The sequence below is a fragment of the Chanos chanos genome, chromosome 4 (genome assembly GCF_902362185.1).
Source record: "Chanos chanos chromosome 4, fChaCha1.1, whole genome shotgun sequence".
In the NCBI taxonomy this organism is placed as follows: domain Eukaryota; kingdom Metazoa; phylum Chordata; class Actinopteri; order Gonorynchiformes; family Chanidae; genus Chanos; species Chanos chanos.
Genome location: NC_044498.1, coordinates 19,113,306 through 19,138,505, shown reverse-complemented (window position 1 = coordinate 19,138,505; position 25,200 = coordinate 19,113,306). Strand labels below are relative to the sequence as shown.

Sequence of the window (25,200 nt, the reverse complement as noted above, 5' to 3'; positions counted from 1 at the left end):
ATGTGAGCAAGCCTGTAATGGGTAAAAGTGGATCTAGGCCACGACCCTAAATGAAGGGAAATGTATATGGGTCGGCTCGGTCCACTGGGTACCGCAGTAGTTGGACAGCACCACAGTCAATCAAGCTCGTCCCATCCAATGGCTGTTCGGCGCGAGCAGTTTCCACGGCAACCCCTATGGCGCGCGAGCGGGTCGGCTGGGTTGGGCTAGCAGGACCAAAGGAGGCTGGGGTAGGGTTGAATTGAGCACACTGCAGTACAGTACCTGTCTAAATTTAGCCCTGGCCTCCTTCTCCTTCATCCTGCCATGTGCAACGAGGTAGTCAAACACCTCCCCTACACAGAGAGAGAGAAAGTAGGATCAATACAGTGTATATAAAGATTCCCATTTAGAATCATGCCTAAAGTGTTCAAGTTAATGTGTAAACTGAAGCAAGAGGCACCTTCAAGTTGTAAGAGGACCTCCTGAATTTTCAAACATTGCCACATCCAAAAACTTATTGAAAAAAAAAAAGAAACCGTTAAGTACGGCAATGGTTCACCTTTAATCCAAGAGTGTTAACTGTAGTGATTTGGAGGACATCTCTTTAAAAGTAAGATAGGCCTACATACTTGAGGACTGTGGGTCGCCCTAAACTCTTTTTTTTCCTACATTAACCCGTCTGGCAATGTTTCAACTCACCTCCGCTAGCATATTCCATCACGAGATACAGAGTCTTCTCTGTCTCAATGACCTCAAACAGCTTTACTGTGAGACAGAGAGAGAGAGAGAGAGAGGGAGAGAGAGAGAGAGAGAGAGAGAGAGAGAGAGAGAGAGAGAGAGAGAGTGAGAGAGAATTAGTTATGGTATACTTTGAGTTTTATCTCTTGTGAATTTAATCTGAGGTAGTAAAATGCTCAGGCCTTTGAAGCTTAAACAGTGAAGGATAATCAGGATGATCAGTGTCTGGATAAAAAAAATATGCTATGTAAAAATGACATGATTCTGATCCATCTTATTTCCATAACAGGCATAACACAACACATTCTATCAATAAAACATCAAATAATGGAATCACTCGCCAAAGAAGGTTCTGTCATGATTAACATGAGTCTTTACAGTGAGAACTGGAGCAATTTAAATCTAATTCAATTCACCCCGTGGTCACCTCGTGCCCTGCCCTCCTCCCCACCTGGCACAGTTATGAATGTGCACTGCTAAAATAGCACTCCAGAGGGTCACATGACAAAAACACTACCCAACAGAACATACACAGAGCACAAATGGTAGGTCAAGTCACAGAGATAACCCTAACACACACACACACACACTCCAGAACAAAGAGACATGCATAGCACACATGGTGTACTGTTCTCTAATGGACATGACTGATGAACAATGAGAAGGTTGCTAAATCCGTCCTGTATGGCCTTCAGTATGCTTGCACATATACCCAAACACACACACACACACACACACACACACCCAGGGAAGAACCTGTTACTAGCCACTGAAACACTCTAAACATTTCTAGTGTCTAGTTGTTTAGTTACTCTGTGAGGTGTTATATCTGGTCATTTCTGGAACAGGACTGGACTTGTCCACACAGTTAGACAGATGATAAGGTTGGTGACAAGTCTTTCGGAGCAGATCTCAGTATTTTTGAGCCATGTTTGCTGTCTGTTTAGAGTAAGGGTTGAATGTCTTGCTGTTCAGTTATTGAGGGTGAAGATGGTCATCTTGCCGGCAAGTACAGCAAACTGTTATACACAGCTCCATGTTGCAAACGACATCTCCATACAACATAAGCTGTAAAAGGCATATCACAATACAGCTGAAAAAGGTCTACCTAATGCAACACAGTGTAAAGAATACTGCCCCTTACTCATTCTACCTGATGACTGACCTGTCTTTTCCTCTCACACAAAGCCTACTCAAATCCTTCCCTTGCTGTGCTGTTTTATTGAAGAGGAAAAAGGACAAAAAGTGGGTCAGGACAGACGGAGAGGAGAGAGGTAGCGTGTGACCAGACACAATAACCTCATAGATGCAGACAGACTGAAGAGGGGGAAAAAAAAAATCCCGCAGGCCACGGTAGCTGATGACCGAGCAAGCGAGCATGTGTTCTTATCACGATAACAATGCAATTACAGAACGAATGCCTGTTAGAGGAACTCTTGCCACAAGAACCGTGTGTCTCTCACCTCTATGGTCTCTAAGAATTTTGAATGGCCATTCAGAGTAAATTAATTAAATAATAACATTAGAGCTGATTCACATGCACACATACACATACACACACACATACACATACACACAGACAAAAGTGTAAAAAGTAAATAAAAGTTTGATATGGTGCAGTGCACCGACATAGGTTAGGACCCTCAAGATATATATGTCTGATATGAATACTTCCTATGATCATGGTGTTAAAACACACACACACAGAGACATAGGGCAAGGACATACAGACATACAGGGCTGCTGGGGGGGGGGGCAGGGGTAGAGGCATGTGCAAGCTGTCAGATGACTGGTCATCATGAGGCCCAACAATAAAACAGAAAAAAACAACACAGGAGTTCTTTTGTGTGGCCTGTGAAGAGCTGAGGCTCCCTTAATAGAACAGACCGGCTGCTCTGGGAAAAGAGGAGTGGGAATTCCTGTGGAGAGGATTATGGGGGCTGGAGCAGGGAGAGTACGGTGCCCCGCTCCTCCACCAAATCGGGATTCCCAAGCTTTTCACTGGAGAGGAACAGGGTGCCAAACAAGTGGTCATTGAATCGAACTCCAGAATGAGAACGAGCGGCTGAAAGTAGATTAGATTAGCGCAAGAGCACTTACCAATATTTGGATGGTTTAGAATCTTCATTATTCTGACTTCCCTGAAGAGCTGAAACAGAGAAGAGAGACATCTGAATATAACTTTTCATTTCTGCTTTCTTATATTTGGATTTTTCATACATTCACACATATACTTGGCCAATTCAACAACAGAGAAAGACAATATAGACTGAAAATGACCATCCCTGCTAAATCTTTCTCTCCCATCATAACACACACAGGAAAATGACAATATAATGACAAACAACCTTTAAAACAACCATTTGATTGTATTGTTCACCAAATTAGACAGATACTTTGCTTCACATAGTAACTAAACAATAGAAAATGTGGCATTAACTAAAGCTATTCCACACATGATACAAACACAGAAAAACAGAGAGCTTCAGCTGCCCACAGTGTTGAGGACTAGTACAAACAGTACAAAGTCACTGAGAAAAAAAAACCCCAGAAGACACAGGCTTAAATAAAATAAAACATTCTACATAGCTATTTTTCACGGATATGATCAAGAGCATCAAAGTGTTTAATATGATTCTGACAGCTTGATCATCATTTAGAAGACCAAGGTCATGTGACAGCCCGATCTCATCCGTGTGGGAAAAAAAAAAGCAAGGCCGACTGACGACTGAGTCCTCTTTCTTTTCTTTCTGTCGTTTTTTTTTTTTTTTTTTTTTTGTCCTTTCACACTCACTCCTGAATGAGGTACTGGGGATGAGTCATACTCAGCCCACTGTGACGCTAATGCCCCTCTGGACAAAAACGACCTTCTGACCCTCCCCGGGAGGAAGCGATGCGATTGGGTGGCAGCACTTTCAGCAGGCACGCACAAACACACACTCCAGGACCACCCTTTGATTACCTCAGACCCAAAGTGGCACGAGACAGCGTGATGAGGAGAGGCAAGGGGATGCGGGATGAAGACGGCTCTCAGTGAGACAGACTGCACAGATGCACCAATGCTAATATTCAGAAGTCTACTCGAAACAATCTTCAACAATACTTCAGTTGTGTCCTATTTCATGTTTGTTATATTTCAGCTCTAACTCCCCTGATACATATTATCATTTCATCTTCATCTTCATTAGTCAGAGGTGCCAGTTTAGGGAAGCATGACTATGTGAAATGGCTACTGAATTTGAGACGCAGTTTTGACAAATGCTGCTACAATATATTTCGCTAATCCTGGTGCAGTGTATCACTACTGCATCACAACAAATATTTAAAGATGTTTATCACTGACTGAGCTTGTAGGGGAAAAAAAACAAGCAACATAACAGAATGTCTTTAACCCTTTTTTGTCACTTCATTTATTCTATCTTTTAAACCCCCTACATCTGTGCTGCCTTTTTACCCATCCCATTTGTTTGTGAGAATTCATCCATTTGTGGAAAAATGTCCCACATTCTTTCACTCTCTCTCGCTCTCTATTAACGTGCCCCTGCTTCACAATTTCTCTCTATTTGGCCCACCTTCCTGCTCTCCCTCTCTCTCTCTCTCATTCACTCAGTGCAGCAGTAAGTAACAGGGGTCAAGAGTTCTCAGAAAAAGAGCCTGTGCAAAGCACTTTAGCAGGACCCTTGACTCCTGGTCCTCAGAATAGCAGCTCCCCACAAACACATCAGTAAAACACACACCCAAACTCACACACACACAAACGTCACTCTGACGCAGAGCGCTGCAGACAGTCTTACTGGCTGCTATCAAAGTTCAAGTCATTGAAAAACTAGAAGTGAGGACAAGACAGGTAAGGTAATAACCAGCGAATGATCTCAAAAGACCTGATTGCAATCATGGCATAACACACCCCTTTTATTGATGACACAACACAAAAAAAATCGCTCTCTCTCACACACATCAAGTACACATTTGCTCACTATAACGTACGCAAAATCCTAGACAGAAAACAACCCGAGACGACATCAAAGTGGGCATTTTGTGGCCCTGTGCCGGACTCGCCAGCCGTACAGTAGCAGCCCAGAGATGAAACTTAACACAAGGAGGAGGCATTCGGTTTCCACTCAGACGGGCCAGGGCGTAAAAGTCTAAATTTAACCGCTAACATGGCCTGTGACTTTGAACATGGAAAGCAGTAACACTATCTCTTCATCAACAGCCTGTAAAAGCCTCCAGGGGCAGTCAAGGGCCTAAATCTGGCCAAGACGAATCAGAGAAGACCACTTAGAGGACTCATGTCACTGTCGTGAAGAGAGCAGACCGAGCAAAGGACAGCGGGGGGCAAACCAGTCAGCTTCACATACTGATTCACTTGCCAACTGAGTGCATCATGGAACGGACATTATGCAAGTCAGTTTTAATTATTTGCTGAAATCGAGATCTTTCAAACAGCACCTGGCGTCAAACCAATCGCAGTGGCACGTCATCGTGTGGCATCTTTAATGAGACAGCCTCCCGTCATCTATTAGAACCCACTGCTGATGCTACCACAACAGAGCAACAACAGATTGAAAAACTGCTCTTTGTGAAGCGTGCTACGGGAAACCAAAAAAAAAAATCACATCTAATGAATGACTTCATCCTGTGTGGGTTTGGCTCCTGGCTTAAACAGCATGGGATGTTGGAAAAGACAAAAAAAAAAAAAAAAAAAAAAGGCGGTCTTTACTGTCGGGATTGCCTGAAACCATTAATCACATGGCGCTAATTAATGAGAGCAATGTCTGCACTAAGGAGAGGAAGCTGTAAAGACGCGGACACAGCCGTCCCGTCTGGTCGAGCAGCAGTTCCGAGCCTAAATGGCTGCTGTTGTAGCGATACGGTATGAAAAAAAGTGACGAGTGGCTTTATTCAGACACAGAAGAAAAAGGACGATTTTCCGCTCAGCGCGACGCTACAGTTATACTCAACACCCATTATGAAAATATGCAGAGGCATAACAACTATATTACACGACGACCGAAATAAAACACATCATCTTGTCATCTAACAATATGCCAAAAGCTTTATTAAAATCAGAACCTGAGAGAAGTATGTAAATTCACAGTTGAAGTTATGCGCCGTCAATTCTGTCCTGTGATGGCCTTCGACCCAGTTAATTTGGCATGCAGCAAACTACCAGACATCAGCTAAGATCCAGCTCAGGTGAGGCACTGCCTCTCTGGGGTGCTACTCATTACAGCAGAAAAATACTCAGACCAGCGAAGATTACAGAACAGGAGATTACAGAACCATTCTCAAAACAGGCCAGTGTTTGCTCTTGCCTTCTGGTCAGCCCAGGGGTCTAACTTTAGAAAATAAATCTGATAGAGTTTACGGTGTAGTGAGAGGCGTGACACATTACCGAAGTGTGACACAATCTGGCAGCGTTCACAATGTTAGTGAAAGTCCACAAAATATTTTAATGGTGTGAAAGCACCTCCCAAATGAAAACAATTTTCCTGAATTATGATGGGGTTAGACGACTCCAAAACTAACAAGGCAAACCCTAGTCAGGACCGCCCACTGCTTCAGAGAAGTCCAGGCCTGGATAGAACCCCCTCTATGGATTACATTAATGGGAAACTAATGAGCAAAGGCAAAGCCGCAATGTTTATGTCATGGGCACGTTGCCGTGAGCAGTGAGACAGTGTGTTAAACAACACTACCCCCATATTTTTACTTTTTAATCATGGGAACCATCTCTTGGCTTTAATCATGGTGCATTTTGAAACGTAAAACACAAAATGAAGCACGTTCGACCTTCAGTTATCAATTTAACCATGGAATTCTGGTAACAAGTATGGGCATCGGCTCAGTTCCCACATTTAAAACACAGGGACAAACCAGAGCATGGACTGTTTATGTCTGGCCACCACGTCCTTCCCTTGTGTGCATGCGTGTGTCCGTCTGATTGTGTGTAGGTGTATGTGTGTGTATGTATGCTGGGGTGTATGCTGAACACAGACTGTACCGTGTGCTGTACTGAGTGTGAGTTGCTGTGTGTAACGGGTTTCCACTGGCTCCCAGGTTGATCTTTTTGCTCACTTAGCGCACAGCTTATCTGCTCATGAGATCAGACATGCACTGTTCCTTTTTCCTGGAAACCAACGGAAGGTCTCCTGTGATTATATGGAAAGTGGAATAAAAACAGGCAAAAAAGAGGGCAACATGTTCTACCTCTCCAAAATTTGGGTCGTTGAAAGTGCTTAGGTGGGCGAGATAAAAAAAAAAAAAAAAAAACCCTGAAAAAAGAGAAGTCACAAATAATAATTATTACACTAAAAAAACAATGACTTTTCACAAATCTTGAAAGGACGGCACAGTTATGACAGATCAAAAGAGAGTTGAGAGATATATGTAAGCAACGTTTATGAAATTGTGTATTTAATATCTCAACCATTCACTCAAAACACAAAACAAAACAAACAAAAAAAAAACCCCACTAACTTTGATTAATTGTAACCAATGCTCGCTGTGCATTCTTTGTAAACTCCGTTTAAATCAGCTAAGGTTGAAGTGACATTAAAAGAAAATGCACTATGGTTGCATTCTCTCTGTTAAGTGAGGTCCACCTACACAGTTTCCTGTGTGGGAACCATGCTAAAGGGCCTAAACCAGCTGAGTTTACATTCAGTTTGAGCTGCGTACCTATGAGAAGCAAGACGACAACCTCTAAACAGAGAGCGTGCCTTCGGTGGTTAAACCATCCTGGGCTTTAATCTCTCTTTTCAGCTACAGGTCAGCCTCACTGTTTTTACTTACCCAGTGGGTCATGTGTAATGTAAGGCTGTCTTGTTCTAATACACAAACTCCTTTATTCGGTGTGTGTATGTGTCTGTGTCTGTGTCTGAGTGTGTGTGTACCCGCGCGTGCGCGCGTGTGTATGTGTGTGCGTCTGTGTGTGCGTCTGTGTATGTGTATGTGTGTGCGTCTGTGTCTGTGTGTGTGTGTGTGTGCGTCTGTGTGTGTGTGCGTCTGTGTGTGTGTGCGCGTGTGTCTGTGTGTGTGTGTGCGTCTGTGTCTGTGTGTGTGTGTGTGTGTGTGTGTGTGTGCGTCTGTGTGTGTGTGTGTGTGTGCGTCTGTGTGTGTGTGTGTGCGCGTCTGTGTGTGTGTGTGCGTGTGCGCGCGCGTGTGTGTGTGTGCGCGCGTCTCTGTGTGTGTCTGTGTGTGTGTGCGCGTCTGTGTGTGTGTGTGGTGTATTCTTTTGTTTAGACTGTGTGGGGAAAGAGGGAGGCACTTTGATGAAATTAATATTTTAGAGTGTGCCCAGAAGCCCCACCCACCACAGCCTTGGTTGGTGTGGTAAGCATCTTTGTGTGCGACTAAATGCATGTTGTTTCTCTGCCATGCACCTGTAAGCATTTGCTGTGGTATTTTGTTTGCGTGTGTGTGCGCAAAACATATGTTTAAGCCGACGTGTGTTGAACATATGGAGAGAAATCAAGACACACTTCCTCTGGTTTGTGCATGTATGTATGAGTGTTGAGGCATGTGACGGCGTATCCGTGTGCATGTCTGTGTGAAATAGTATGAGGGAAAGTGTGAGTGGGTGTGTGACAGAGAGTATGCGTGTGTGAGCAAAAGTGTCTGTGTGTTTGTCTCTGCGCATGTGCAAGTATTTTCTCATGGCTCAAGGCTGCTGCAGTTTCCTGTATCTCAGCGTGACTAAACACAGTCTGATTCTTCAAGAAAAAAAAAAAAAAAAAAAACTTAAGCACTTCTGAATAATTCAGTCCAGGCTCACAGACCGACAATACCCATCAGTGGCTCTAAAGCTTCTTCCTTACTCTCCGAGCCAGTCGCACGCAATCTGATCTAAAGCAGAATGTCCATATAGATATATGGATCCAGATAGATTTCTCAAACACATCAGATATAGCCGCTAACACAATGCGTTACTGAAACATTTTAATGATTTCTGTTCTGATGCGAGTTTTGATGCCTATCATCTACAGCATCAAATGAAACTGAATGTCTGGTCACAGTTTTAGACCAGTATTGATCTATAAGATCCATTTGATAGCACATTTTCGCCCTAGACTGTGGCCTACACCAACTCCAATCAAAGTTGAGAAACTGCAAATGAGGAGAAGGAGAGGAGGTTTTCACATGCATCTGATCATGTGGCCACAGGTACTTCAGCTTTCGCAGTTTTTTCAGTTCTTTCTGCAAGGTATGGCACGGTCGCTCGACAGAAATAAAGTTCACTTCATTTCTCTTTCATTTTCTCACCACAAGAACTGTCTGGCCACAGAGACTGCTGTTATGTGCGGTTTAAGGTTTCCATGTCCATAACCACTGCAAAGTCAAAGTGCAAACTAATTTCCTGCCAGGTACCAGACTAGGCCCATCCGCCAGTACAGCATCCAATCATATGCAACTCTCTGGGTTTCCTTGATTGTCAAGTTGTGAGCTCTTCTATAACTGAATGCTCACACAAACAGGAAGTCACAAGTAGAGACGGAGCAGAGTGGTGTATAAACGTGCTTAGATGGAAAAAAAAGAGGCGAGTACACACACACACACACACACACACACACACACACACACACACAAACCCCAACACCACATATGTTAGAAGTACATTTTGCATCAGGAGCATTATCTGCATGGACAGACATGTACTCCAGATTACGTGCATGAGAATACAGCAAACATACACAAACAAAACTTAGCACAACTGTCTCAATAAAATAAAGATAACCCCCTTTCTGCCACCAAAACCACCAACAAACGCAAACATACACTTTCACACAGACAAGAGTCTGGACATGGGCATCGCTGTCTGGCTGTTCCAGCTCTCTGTGTCCTCTACTGGGATGAGTCAGCCTGCAGGTTATCATCATCATCAGCATTTTTCTCTGAAGGAGACTCTTCTTTTGAGTGATTTTCATAGCCAGTCTTACATTATCCTGCGCATATATGCACACAGACACACTAACACAGCCTCTCTAGTTAGGGTGGAAGAAATATAGCAACTCAGATATAAAATAAAAAGAAGCATCAAAGTTAAACGGTCTTCATATAAAATCCTCTGGAAAAAAAATAAAAAATAAAATAAAAAGCTGACAGTACTGCAGCACTGAGACATCATTTTCGATGAAACTGGCTGCTCTCCACTCAAGCTAAAATTTATAGCCACCTGCTACGCCGCTGCATCCCATTTTTCACCGAGCTTCAATTTAACGCCCCGAGATTATGTCGATGGCGCACGCATCCAAAGGCTGTCGCTCTTCTCTGATGTCTCTGTTTCACAGTGAGATGCTGACATCACACTGTTCCTTACTCCCTCGTGGCATGACTTACTGGGCCTAAGCCATGACATCTCCCTCACAGTTCCTCTCTGAATGTGCTACTCACAGGCCTTCAGGCCTATCCATGACTTTATACACCATTTGTGTGCCTGTAGGGTTGTTTCCCCGCAAAAAGCCAGTGGTGTATCACAATATTAAGTATTCATAATTGTTGACAATACCAGAAAATGTGAATTCTTTGTGTGGCTTAGTCTACTACTGTAAATAAATAAAAAGGCCCAGTCTAAAAGGCAGTCTTCACCTGTTAATCATTACATATTTATGGTGGTTCCCAAAAAACTTGTACGTCACTAGAATGAAGTCAAAACTGTGGCAAACAATGAGTAGACAACAGAGTTCTTAACTTAACAGAGTTCTAAACAGTCACACGTCAAACGGTTAAGATGAAAAAAAAGAGAGAGAAACCACAACAACAACAACAACATAAAAAACATAACAGATGTCTTTCTACAGACGTTCACTATAACTGGGTATAGAGAAAGAGACAGAAAGTGCACGGCCATGCCTCCATATGAAAACAGACACGCGATTCTCTCTCCACTGGCCTAATTGGCCACTGGCCCACTTTTCCACACACCATCCCTCATTTAATATGTTTTCATCTCAAACTTCCTCCTCTGCACACTTCCCTGTGTACTAAGTACACACATACATTGGCTGCTTCTATAGGCTTTCTTCCATGGCAGGCTGGCTTACAGGACTGAGATGTTCCCACATTGCTCATGAAAAGGAGTTTCAAATCAAGTTTGCCTGACTCCTGCTGCTTCCCGTCTCAGCCAATAGTGTGAGACGGAATGCCTGTGTTGTTGCCATGACACAGTTGTCGGGGGCAACCCCCAGTTGAATTGGTAAGGGGAGCCTGCTTTGTACCCTGTCAAAAAGACATCAGCAAGCCTGCAGTGAATCCCTAAACTGTTTACAACTTTTAGAAAAGAGTGAACAGAGGAAAAGAGTCGTAACCAAAGCACAACAAAAGAGAGGAAGATATGTAGGAGAGAAAATGAAACCAACACATTATATGGAGACTCGGCCCATTAAAGAGGAGGATTACTTCCTTTTCGTTTTGCCTTTCATTTACTCTCTCTACTCATTCCCTGATGACCAAAAATCTTGAAGAAAAGAGTCACTTCATAGGCTAGAGAAAGCATCTCAGGTTGTAATTTACTGGAATGAAGAAAACTGTTGAGTTTTACTGGGGTATATCTGGGCACTGTTTCTCAAATGTAGTACGTATGAAAGAAGCACAAAGCTGTGTGCTGAAAGCAATCAGATGTAAATCAGTTCATTTTTTACTTGACCTCCATGGGTAAACCAACAAAGGGGTCATGGGCTTTGACCTTGGTTTAGCGATTGGTCTATTTCACATTCTTCACAATTCACATTCATTCACGTTCAATCTGCCAAAGTCCTCAAACCTCATTAAATAGCACTGATACAAAACACTACACAGATTTAAAAAAAATCCCAATCTTTTTAACTTAGTCTGTTTATCTCTGTAGGAGCCCCAGTGAAATGGATGTTAATGCGAAAGGTCTTCTACGACAAATGTCTGATGTGTAACTCAGTGCAGGACACTCAGAGTCCACCTGACCCGTGGCTTGTGAATTAACGTATTAAAACACGGTGGAGCTGCCAATGCACATGGCTAGCGTCTATTCTGTTCCTTGTATATATGGTGCAGCTCAGATTCGCATCAAACTATATGCACTGCACTAAACGCTAACATTCATTCAGGTTCTCAACCATCGCATCCCACACTAACACTCATAAACAAACTCACTCCAGTGTCAGATGTATTAGTTTTTCATCCACAGTCCAACTGGAAACTGGATTAATGAGCAGTAATGGTCATGTTGTTCATGTAAAATGTTGTTCATTGTAAAATAGGTGTCTTACATTCTAAATATCCAAACCTGAACATTTACAATACACGTAGCCTGAAAAAAGGCAAAGGCAAATTACGGCAGCAGAAATGAAATGGAACATGTGACGTCTGTGGGATGGACGTGAAACAAATGTTTCCATAGGAGTGAAATGCAGCTAAAGCGGATTTGCCAAAGCAGATAAGTAAATATTAAAATTAACGTCAAAAAGAAAAGAAGATTCTGGCCACCTGAGCCCACATAACGCTGTCCTGAGAACACCCGAGTGTTCCCAGTCACGATGCTCCGCCCGTCAACCCTGATACAGACACAACATCTCTCTCTCTCTCTCTCTCTCTTCCCCTCTGTTAGATTATAGCTGATCTGTAAAGACTACAGGTGAATGCTGCCGTGAAAGATGACACAGGAAAACCACCACCAAAGGAAGAAGACATCATTGCCGGCAGGGTGAACAAGAGAGCACGACAGATAGATAGACAGATAGACGGGGGGTGGGGAGACAGAGAGAGAAAGAGACAGTGGTAACTCTCATGCAGGCAGCTCCACCACTGTAATGCACGTCTCTGACACTTTATTCAAGGTCAAAGAATAGATGGGGAGAGATACAGACAAATCAGAATATTAACTATGCCCGTTTTCGACAGAACAAATTTACATGCAGTGTTCACCTGATGTCCTACATAATGTAATGACCACTGACTTTGGAAAACTGTAAGTATGCAGAATAATTGGACCCCCCATTGTTGAGGAAATTGCTGTAAAAAGAAAAAAAAAAGGAAAGATGGTGAATCTTGCATTTATAGACAAAGCCCACCCAAGTGGAAAAAAAGGCAAGAGAGGAATAAATAGCAGAAATATCAGATGCTGGGTGTAGACAGGACAGTTGACAGCACCCTAAAGCTTTAGTGAACCTCTGAGGACCAATCATTTTAGAGAATTTTTTTTTGATGACAAAAATACTAAAATACTGCATTAATAAGCCCTTTCTATCTTGACAGACGGTTCTAAATTTACCACATCCCATCATCAGAGGGAACTGTGTAAAAGAACACTACAAACCCATCCTAAATCTGTCAAGACTCCAAAAATAGACAGAGATCTGAACACTCCCTTGAAATAGCATTTACACTAATCAAAAACTGTGGATCATCCCCTTAAACTACAATACATCAACAGATATTAAGGCGAACGGCCTTCTAAAAACAACGACACGCGTTGCTTATGACACACACACACTTAGTATTTAAATGCGGCCGCAGAAAATTCAGACGGCACGATAACATCAGGACAAATGAATAAACAAACAGGGTGGAGCAGATGCAACAGTCTCTGGATGATGCAAACAAAAATGAGGTCACAGCCAGAAACGGCTCTGGCCCACATTAGGAAAAGGCCACCAGACTGCAGAGACCTGGGTCTAGAAACACAGCACAGGCATCAGCGAATCCCTAGCCCATCCCTGCAAAAAACAGTCACTCCAGTATTCTTAAAAACATCTTTGGGAACAGTGGAACTCCCCATTAGTCATGGACACACACATACACAGACAATGGGATAACTCATGGAAAATTACTAACTCTCCTATAGCCGGAAGGCATCACCGGAATACGTGTCTTTGATTCTTTCTTCAAGGTCAAAGAACAGAGCAGAAGAGTCAATACTATCAGATCACAATGTGCTGGGTTTAAATAACAAACTGAGTCCCTTTTCATCTGAAGTCCTACTTAATCTAAAAACAACTTATGCCGAGAAATATGTATGTAAAGTAACTGGATTGCTTATTGCTGAAAAACACACATAAACCAGAAAACATATTTGGTTATATTTCTCATTCAGCTTTATAGATGTAACATTCTTGATTTCACACAAGACATGCGACTTCAATAGTTCAATGTTATTTCAATCATTTTATTCAATTTAATCTTTTTTTTTCAATTTCAATATTTTTTTTAATTCAGTAGTTTAATTCAGTACCATATATTCTGGGCGCCTGACATGGCACTTCTGCTTAAAGGTTTCATATATGTAGGCATATAGGCTGTAAATTAAAAATTGTCATTCACATTAAAAAAAAAAAACCACAATTATGAGTATAGAGAAACTTAAGAATCATAAGTGTAAAACATCCTTGAGAATAAAAATACATCGGATACATACATTCACACCCACAACCACTTTATGACTAACTGTACAGCGTACACGCTGTACTGACGTCACATTACGAGCGCGATACATTCCGGTTGTCGAGGGCAACGGAGAGCGCATACTTCCGGGCCCTCAAACGCAGCTCAAACGAAGAATCCTGATGTCTGACCCTGATCTAATAAAAACAGCCGACTCCAAATGGAGTGAGAGCGATCCAGCACCAGGGCCCACCGCCCACTCCTTCCAATTACATAAGAGGTCACACCGACGCAAATAAAAATAGCACCAATGAGAGACAGTGAAAAACCTCTCTGTGATAAAGAGAGGTTTTCCGAGCTAACACAGAGGTGCCCGTTGTCTGAGCCAAGTCTTGGTGTGTGGGCAGTCAGAACATTTACAACATTAACACATCAATTCAAACGCCAAAATTAAAAAAAACTGCTCATATCTGTATTAAAATGCATTTGACCACAGGTGCGGCAGTCAAGCCGTATGGCTACGTGGTTTAGTTTTACCCTCCATCTTTGGTTTAATAATCAAATATCAGAAGCATGTCAATAAATTATCAGAAATATAGATGTCATCCTTGAACTTATTAAGGCTTACAAAAACAAGTATTCACATGAAAGGTAGTCTTACAGGGCAGGGCTTACCAGTGGCACAACTAAACAAATTGCTGTAGGAATACAATATAGCTACAGGTACTGTCCAGAGTTAACTTCAGTGTGCTGTGAATTAATTAGAAATATCTGAAACACTAACCTGTAGGGAAAAAAGGCAGGAGTATACTGGTTTTAGCTTAACAAACAAAAGTTAGAGGTCACGGCATACACGACACCTCCATCAAACCGTTTAAAAAAAAAAAGAGAAAAAAAAGAGGGCTCAGAGGCTCTGCAGAGCAGTGATGACGATGGGCAGACGTTTTTAGGGGCTAAAATAGTGACATCCCATGTCGTCCCACTGACGCCCACATCCGAAACGCAGAAACGCCGACAGCATTATGCTATTTACAACACTTGCTCGCTCACAGTAGCCAAAAGGGACCAAAAACATGCGTCCATACAACATATCAGGCATTCAAGTCAAACTCGTCTTGTTGGTCTTCTGAGATAACACTAAACCTTTCAATAGTTTGAAGTACTGGTGAGAGAAAGTAAAAATGACTTTTCCCACTAGTCACAGATTACTCTCCTTTGCATCTTTACTCTATGGGAAAATGGGCACCGTCTGGCAATAATGAAGAGAAAAAAAGAGAAAAAAAAGAAAAAAGAAAATGGAATATATTGGTGGGTGTTACATAACCAAGGGAATTACAAAAGCTATCTGCATTCAACTGTTGTCACACTAAGAGTTCAAACAAGGGTATTTTATATTTCACATTAGTCTGTAAATGGTTGGGTGCTCAGGCTGCAGACCAGCTCCGAATGAAAAAACAGCTGCATTATGGATGGGATTTCATCTTTCCAGTCAACAATGGGGAGGCTGACAAACTCTGTGCAGCAACTTGCTCAAACGCAGCTGCACTCCACCCTCAGTACTTTTAAAAGAGCTAGTCTTACTGGCCAGTCAGCTTCAGTGCAGACGACCTCTCCCTTTAGCCGCGACATGTTCAAGCTGTCACACTCGAATCCTAATACTACACCCACTCCAAAGCCCTTCCTCTCAAATCAATTAATGAGAGAAAATAAGCCTCCAGTCTAAGGAGCCAAAGGGAGCTAATGTGATAAGAGATCTCATTGTAATGACTGAGACATTACTGAAGACAATACTGACCCATTAGAAACCACATCTCTCCGAACCAGAAAGTTCTGATAGTGTTAAAATGTGAAACACGGTGCTTCACACAGGATAGAGACTACGTGAAATTTTAAGCGGCTGGTCACGCTGCCAACCTCCGGATCGACCTCGCTTCCCTTCAGAGCCACATGCAGGGCCACAGGCTTTCGATTGGTCAAGCAAATGGAAAACCAACTGGATCAATGACCTGGAAAAACAAGTGCCAGCTAATTACACTGACAGGGCACACTGTCACCCTCTAGTCAGCCTAAATGTGACAATGTGATCTATAGAGATGAATCAAAGTGGGGCCAGGACTAATGAGGGGTGGTGGTAGGTGTAGCAGGTTAGGTAAAAGCCTGGCAGCTACAGTCTGACAAGAGAGAGAGAGAGAGAGAGGCTCTTCAGCTCAATCAGCAAAGAGCTCTTTAATCCACCAACTCCCTTCTGCATCTCCAAATGTAGTTCACATAGACGTTGAGAATGATTAGCAGACTAGAATGGGATGATTAGATTGTGAGCGGAAGCAATACAGTGCGGTTGGCAGTTAGCTGAGGTAGCCTAAACTCTCTACACTGACATACACAGTCTCTCATTCTTATTCTTCAGCTATTATTAGAATCTTCTGAAATCCTAGTCCACAGAGGCCTCCTTCACATGTCCCCGAGCAGACGCTGCAGCATATGACACCCAACGCACCTAACCTGCATGGTTATCTCAAATGATTGAGGATGAACTCTTTTTCAACTACAGATAGGCATCAGCGCTGTGAAAACAAAACGCGGTGCCGACGAGTCAAACCACATGTTTTGTCTGAAGTGAGCGCAATAGCTCGGCAGTTTCTAAATGTTTCATGTTCTGGACTGCTATGGAGACATTGAGTTGATATGCCATTTTCACAAAGAGTAAAAGATCACATGTGAGTGTACATTCATTCAACAGTTCTGACTGGAAATAAGAAAAGAGTGGTTGAGATAAAGACCGGAGAGAGAAAGAAAAACAAACGGACAGAGAGCCAGATTTTATCTTTGAGTTGCATGCTTAAACAATTACCTTCTGAAGACTGGTAGGGTTGAGCTGTGTCTTATCGATGATTTTTATGGCCACCTATGAGGAAGAGACAAAAAAACACACTTAATACTCAACAGTCCCACACACTGGAGACTGGCCATCAGTGCTACCAGCATTCTTTCAACAAAAACAAACATGTCTACAAACTGACTCTGGTCTGGCCACTGAAAAGCGATGAACGTCCTTATGGAACTAAGACGCATTCAAACTACAATACCATGTTTTTTCTTATTTATTTGACAATAGCAGACCATAGAGCTGGGTTCATTGGCCACATCACAGCATCTCTGAATTTAACATCCTGAGATGCCCCGCCTAGGATTTCAATTAGTGTTTGAAATCCTAGTCAGATTCCTCCAAAATCCTTTGGTCCCAAATGTGGATTCTTAACCTGCTGAGCTGCACTCACTCCTGTACCTAACTAATGTAAGCGGCCAATCAAAGGCCTGTTCTCTACTGCTCAGACTGCCATCAATCATTTACCAGTTGCCATGGCGTCCTGACAGGGCTTTCCTCAGTTTCACCTCAACACTTCCTATATATTACAGAGAGGCAAATATTCACACAAAACATAACAACATAAATAGCATATGGTACTGACTCACGTACCATCTACCTGTATATGCTGTCTGAAACTATTCATTTTGTAGTTAGTGTTGTCACTGATTCATGTGGTCAAAGGGACATTCTCAGTCACGCATACCTACATAAAAGTAGAGTTTGTAGCCTACAGTACTAATGATACGAAAGTGAGAAATACGTCTTCCTGAAATCCTGTTTCCTCAAAGACCACAAGTGTTTCTCAGCGGCCTGCTCTCAGTGCTGAATCACCACATCACGTTATGTTTGTTGTTGTTCCTAAGTCCAGTACTTAGGAGATATCAATCTTGTCCTGACACCTATGTATTGAGCAGGGGAAAAAAAAGCCCTCTGAGAACTTAGCTGTCTTATCTTAGTTTATAACAACTCTGGATCAACCCTTGAACATGGATGGTACGCAGTGGTACGCATCCTGCTGTTTTCTCACCCTCGCTTTATAATTCAAGACAGTCTATCCAGAAATATGTGTTTATGCTCTTCAGTCAGTCAGTGATAGCTGTAGGAAGACAGAAAAAACAGCAGGACTTCTGAATTCTCATGTTACAGCTGAACAGCCCTGCTTCAGACTGAGCAGAAAGCTATAATGTACAGCTGTCATCTAAAACTGCCGTAAAACAATGTGTACAATGGTGGGTTAGAGGATCAACTACACTATCACATAGCACAAACTGACTTGTACCTACTGAAGCATGGGAGAGAGACACATCAAACCCTCTTTGATATAATCAAATAGAGTCAAAAAGACAAAGAAAGACAAATATGGTGGAGTGGGTTGACTCCAGATGATGAGATTGGTTCACCTCTCGTCCTGTGAGAATGTGTCGTGCCAGTTTGACCTTGGCGAAGTTCCCCTTCCCAATGGTTTTGAGCAGCCGATAGTTTCCGATGTGTGGCTGTTCGTCGGCACAAGAAGCGATGGAGTTCCTACAGCGGGCACCCGAACGGCCAGGACGCGTGACCACCTCATTACGCCCATCACTGTGCGAGGTGTGCTGCAGATAAGAGAGAAGAGAGGCCAAAAGATCAACCAAACATGAAATGAAATGGGATCAAACATAGCACCATGGGGTGGAACAGCTGACAAAGGAATGGTGCAGGAAGCATGTCGTTCACCATCACAAAAGCACACGAAACTTCAGAAGTATGAGGCACTTTCATGTCATGTGAAGTTATGCCCCCCCCCCGTGTTTGTTACTATTATTCACTAGTGATACACAGGTTTCAGATTAAAATCACAAATCGAGTTTTTCATTCTTCTTCAAATGGCCCATGTAACATCCCAAAAGAGGAGAGTAAACATGTAAGGGCAAGGCAACCATTCCTTGTGTGCCACTGTCTGCACCATACAAAACTGCTTTCACTCTCATCTCCGGATATTCAAAAAGTGCTGTGTATACAACACTCAACTATAAGTCACTTGAATCGAGATCACAAACTTAATAAATTATGGTCTGTAGTTAAGCAAGCAGTTTTCATAAGTGAAAATCCGGCCAATTTTTCAACATCTTCTGCTCCACATCACTAAGCAGACCAAAAACTGAAATGCTTAAATGAGCAAACAGACTTCAGGCAGACGTCTTAATATTGTTATAGGTATGGCTGACAGAACGTGAGGGAAGAAGAGACAGATGCATAATTCCTTTTTGTAACTCTTTGTAAAGAATAATAAATAAAGAAAACAAAAAAAAACAAACAAACAAAAAAAAAAACACAAACTTGCGAGCACTGTGTGGACAACATGCTTGTGAGCACGGCTCAAGCTGACAATGATTAAATACACTGAGTAATTCTTAAATTACTGGTGAAAGCTGACTGTTAGGAAACAAACTTATTCACAGAAAAATAAGCTCAAATTGCCTAATAACACGCTTCCTTCAGTCTAAATATACTGCCTGTTAGAGGAAGGAAATGGATGGCACTCCATTAATGTTTTTGTTTTGACTTCCATTTAGAATATCGTAATCCTGCTCAGCCTAGTGAGATTATTATGCTGACTTGTGAGGGTGAGATTAAGCTCCTACAGAGTTCAATTTCCAGATTTAAAAATGATCTGACAGTAAATCCGAACTCGCATACACCTGACAGGTTTCCAACTACCTATTACAGCTCCAAAAATACCAACAAACCACAGAGAAAAACCTATTACAGCACCAAAAACACCAACAAACCACAGAAAAAAACACCTATTGTTCTTGTCTTCAGAATGAGCTTTCCACACATGAGAAGGTGGAACACATTCAACGATTCATTGTCTGAGAAGAATTACGGCGGATTCATAGGTCACGCTGTTGACTTTGAATGGAGAGGATAATGATAGGACATCATAGAAGGGAGAGTGTCATATTTGATTTGATTAACTGAGGTGCTGTAAATTCTTATTATGGAGAGGGGATGAAGGATTGAGTCAGAAGAGTGTTTTAACAACGCACTGCGCTTGGACAGACCCATATGGACATTGTTCAGACTTAAAGCAACCACTGTTACCTCAAAACCCTGTTCATTAAACAAAAAGCAGTGATTCAATATATGAACAACCCAAAACAGCTGAATGAATACGTAGAATTAAGGGCGAATTGTAAAATAAAAGCATCGTTATCATTTAGTATTTTCAATATGATAGAAGTGCTGTAACTCTGATTTTCATAACAGATAACACAAAACTGCCATGTGACATTTTTAAAAGATGTCATGCAGTCCAGTACATTCCTGCAGTTGTAAGTGCATGGCTCTACATAAGTCATGAAAAGCTATTCACCGAGACGACGGGCAAATATTTACCAGAGCGATTACAGCCTTTAAACCAACCTTTCTGTCTCCTGCATTGATTGCACACCCTCAAACGAGCTTTATATCAAATTAATCATTTTCATCAAAACTTGCTTCTCATATAAAAATGGTCTTTCTGCTAAAATGCAGTCAAAAATGATTAAAATCACACTGACTATTTCATTACCATACTGAATTAGTACACAGCATATTAATGAGGGACCACATGTTTTTTTTATTATTATTTATTTGGTTATACTCCCAGAACACTGGTTCACAGAGAGACAAGGGTGCCCCATAACTTTGTTTATGAATCGTGGTGGCAGGATAGTCGTTTATATGATAATCTTAAATGATTACAAAACCTTTGGAAGGGATTACGGGTCAACTGCTTAATTTACTTTCTTGACGACAGAACTTGCTGTTTGAAATGAGACCAATTCAGATGAGTCATCTCCAGTACACAGGGTCAATGCAGGATTGACAAAAGCAGTTTTTCTACGATTTGTACAGTGGATAGATTCTTTTTCTTGATTTGGTTTATTTAAAATCAAGGGGTAATTTTGATTGTCAAGATCGAGATAAATCATGTCAATAGAACAAAAAGGAATTGACAAACCAAAAGGGCAATTAGGACAAAATCGAAAATGATGGCACATGCTGTTCCTCACCTCTAGGTATGGAATCTCAGTAGGATATGGTTACCTATTCTGTCAGCATTTTATGTAGGTCACAAAAGCCTTTTGGGCAAGAGGAATTGGATAAGAAGAGGTTGGTTCACCAAACTCGTTGGGACTAGTGAGATTTAGATGGGACTAGGTGCAGTAAAAAGATAGTTTAGATGCATTATTTCTGGGATCTGTGATGGAGAAAGGGACAGGGCAGAGAAAATAAACCTGAAGGCTGGAAGGGGAGAACAGCGCTCACTGGTACCACAAATACTTTTCTGAATATCTTTTAAGTGAGGCAGGAATAAATGGATATCTAGTTGGACAGCGTATTGGGTTTTTACAAATGTCATACATTGCCATGAATGAAACGTCTGCAGTTCCATCTGTGAACAGAATACATCATATAATGACTATTAATGGCTTTAATGCATACACTATATCACTGTGCTGACCTCTCAGAAAGCCTGCACCCTAACACAGCTCTGTGTTATGTATGACCAACTCAACATCAAGCCAACAGGGAAAGAATAACACTGAAACAAAAAAGGCTTGTGTTCAAACTTTGCTTCTACATTCTGAAGCAATCTTTTAAACACTGTTACAACATTAGTGCATAGCTGAGACATGTCTATCATGCTATAAAAATACACATTGTTAAATCAGTTGTTTGATGCTTAAAGAAAAATGTAATTTTGTTGTCAAAGGGAAATTCAAGCCATGCAGTAAGATTCCACAAAAAACAAACTTTAGCAACTAATGAGTGTTTTTCATAAACCCCCTCCCTTCTTTTTGTGTTCAAGATCTGCGTTCAAGAACAGCTTCAGGCATTTCCACGAGCGTGATTATTCAGCCAACTTGATAACTTAAATCAACATCCTGACATAACTCAGGATTGTCAAATAAAAATACATCTTAATCTTTGTTCCTACTGTTCAACATTCTGCGGTTTGGCAGTCTATTTAATAATGCTTTGGGTGAGAATATTATCTATTAGATCTTGATCTGGTAAAGTACTCCTGTTTCTCTTAATACAAAAGAGCACATTTGTCCAGTCAAAACTACAGGATTACTGTGTTAATTTGAATAAAATTGTGTGTCTTTTAAGCGTAAGGGGAATGAATGATTACTGCAATTCTGGTCTACATACAGCTAAACATAGCCCATGTACAACTGAACAACAGAGACCAAAAACATCTCTTTGCTATGTTAAACACTTAAAAAAACAGCAATCTCTTCAGCTGCAATCACTAAGTTTTCTTATATAACAAATGGATCCATAAGCTAGACATTCTTCTCTCCTTTACAGAGTTTTGCAGCTAGAATCCTCACAAGCTAAGTGCCCCAGATTAGGAGCTGCTCACAGATCTAACAAAGGCATTACCGAATGCAATATCTAGGATGGTACTGACACAGATATATGTGTGCCTGACCTTTAAAAGAAAAAAAAAGTGAAATTGTTACAATGCAAACACTGTTTTAAGAGAAAGAATCTCAATTATTAAAAGCCTGCTCTTTGAAATTCTGTTACAATTTTGTGACAATTACTACTTACAACTATTCTTAAACAAAATCAACTGTCTTTTTATGATACTCTCTTAATACTGCTACATCATACCACCGAGGTTTTACTGAGCACTTACTCAGAAAAAGAAAACTCTTTGTCTTAACATGACTTGCCTTGTCTTGTATTGACATGGGTCTCATATTAACACGTATTCAGAACTAGGCTACTTGTCTACATCTGATTTTAGAATACAGCTACTGCTAACGAATTTATACACGTCATGTGGTGATAGTAGGTCGCGCATTCCTGGGACAAATGTTAAAGCATTCTCTGTCCTGACACAATTAGACATTCAACGGCATTTCTATAACTCTCTAAAGAAAACTGCGACTTACTATGGTAATGCGGTGTCTCTTGACCGAATGAGAACCCTTCATCCTTGCATTGGCGATTTGAATGGCGTTGAAACAGACCATCCGTCCGTTTTTGTTATGGTGGCAGCTCATTGATCTCCTAGCGCTCACTCATGCTCAGAGGAGCGTGAACACATTTCGTGCACCTGTCATTAGACTAAATTCTGACGGGAGGGAGAGGGCTGCTTACTCTGGCTTTGCTGGCAAAAGTAGGTGCTTATGTAGCCTACCTACCCACCACTCATCACCTCGAGAGTGCAACTGCGCAATCAGACAGGTAAGGTCTCACAACTAATTTCTGTGGAGACAGATCCACTACGAGAGATATGTACAGCCAACGTGTGTATTATTTAGTATCCTGTTTAAATTGTGTCTTTACTGATAGCATTTCAGATAACATTGTTTGCAAAAATTATATAGACCCCATCGATTCATATTTTAGACTACAGTTAACGGTAGCTAATAATTACCGGCATGATCTAAACCTCTCCCTGATGTTTTTGTCACCATACGCCTCATGTCTGAAACTGCCGTCTCCATGACTGTCAATAACTGGAGACATTATGATACAATTATGTGCAACTCGCCACACAACTACATGCAGGCAGGAACGAGAACACGGCACTATTTGCACTGGGCAGAAATCTACACTGTAACAGGAAACGAGATGAGAGCGACTTGATGATTCTCAGACACGTCTCTGGGTTTTTGTTGTCTGCGCAAAAGAACTGAATTGTCAAATATCCTTTTACTGAGCCAATACGACGGTCTTTCCCTTCGTTTATTCAGGCTCATAATCAAAGTGTAGATTCATGCGAGCGTTAGACATCTTAACTTTGGGGCAATGCACAAAGACGCGACAAAGTGTGGTGGGATGCAAAAGCACTTATACAGGGGACTATGAAAAAAATTATTAAATTAACCATTGTTTTTACTGAATAAAGAACTTAGCCAACTAACCTTGTACTGTCTTCCTGAAAATTATACTGACTCATCAACTGGCACTATCTCTGAAGTTGTTCTGACGAGGCCATTTAGAAAACCCTTTCGTCCGGTCTATGTTCGAATAACACAGTATTTAAAAGATAAATAGAAATCATCTAAACCCAGGACAAAAAACGCCAAGCTGTTTAAAATAAGTTACTTACATTTTCCGTGTCACGTTCATTCACCGTAGGTAGTGGTGTTCTAGTTGACATCTTAATGTCTTGGTCTCTTGAGAGGTTCGGCTGTCCAAGTGGGTCTGGTTTTGCAGCACCTTAGTCCGAAGCGTGGAAAGCAGCTGTCAAATAGCTGATGACGACCATCGATTCGATCAACATCAACTGCAATCTAAGGCCAAGTTCCAACACAATAACTACGCCGGAAGATACTCCGTGTCCAGATTAAAGAAGTAAATTATCGAACTGCATTACAGTACACCGCTCCGCGCGCCGGCAGCACAAACTGTAAAAAGACAACTCTGCGCAAAGTTGACAACAGACAAAACATATCACTGTGCAAAAAAAGTGTTGTATTGGTATTTTTGTTTAAATATGTCCTACTGTAAAGGTATCAGAAGGGAACATTGAGGTAACAGGCCCTTAAAACTGCATACAGCTTTCAGACAAGGAAAAGGGGAGGGGAGGGGGAGCTCGCGTAGGACCGGCCTTAGATTTTGCCGCCGGCGTCGGTGGTTAGGTTTGCAGTTAATGTTCTAGTTCCGAAATGCAATGCCCCGGTCTTCTGAAAAAGCCGGATTCTGAAATCGGCAAATTTGCTTAAAATCCTTCCATCCCAAAGCTGAGAGTACCCTTGCTTGCTTGTTGAATCCAAGATGGCTGCCCACTTGCAGAAAAGTGCCAAGCCAAACCCAGTGCAGCCAGAGGAAGTGAGGAAAGACAGAGCTTCAAAGCTCATTGGCGCTACGGCTGGAGAGTCGCTGTTTGTTGTTGCTAGGGTGATTACTTAGGAAAAAAAAAGCTACCTGCTGCTTCACAAGCAGTGAAATAGCTCGCTCTTCCCATTAATTGCGTGGCTACCCCGACCCCATTTCTACTGGGATGTTAGTGAATTGCAGAAACCAAGAACCATACTGTACACCCTGTCATTCTATGACGGTTATTTTGTTTTGTCTCTCTCTTGGCTGTGCTTTTGTCTGAAATTTTTTTCAGCTATTTGAATGATAGTCAACATTATAACATTATGAAATCAGAAAACAAAGTTTTTATGACTCTTTTGCCTTTCAGACTCTCAAGAGGAGATTCCAGAACAATTTGGAACAATGTGATACCTTAGTGATAAATGACATCTGCCTGTTTT

At 41.7% G+C, this 25,200-nt stretch overlaps 1 protein-coding gene across 11 annotated transcripts in view; it reads right to left on the bottom strand.

Annotated features, from left to right (window-relative positions):
* The window catches only part of mark3b (MAP/microtubule affinity-regulating kinase 3b), a 41,757-nt gene extending 17,655 nt beyond the window's left edge, over positions 1-24,102 (bottom strand). For all 11 annotated transcript variants that reach the window (XM_030770454.1, XM_030770450.1, XM_030770445.1 and 8 more), the window contains exons 1-6: positions 24,048-24,102; positions 18,346-18,537; positions 16,928-16,981; positions 2,821-2,869; positions 682-747; positions 265-335 (exon numbers count right to left, since the gene is read on the bottom strand). In XM_030770454.1, the coding sequence (XP_030626314.1) occupies positions 265-335; positions 682-747; positions 2,821-2,869; positions 16,928-16,981; positions 18,346-18,537; positions 24,048-24,098 (483 nt within the window). In that variant the 5' untranslated portion in view covers positions 24,099-24,102. The remainder of the gene's footprint in view (positions 1-264; positions 336-681; positions 748-2,820; positions 2,870-16,927; positions 16,982-18,345; positions 18,538-24,047) is intronic.
* Positions 24,103-25,200: the final 1,098 nt, after the last annotated feature.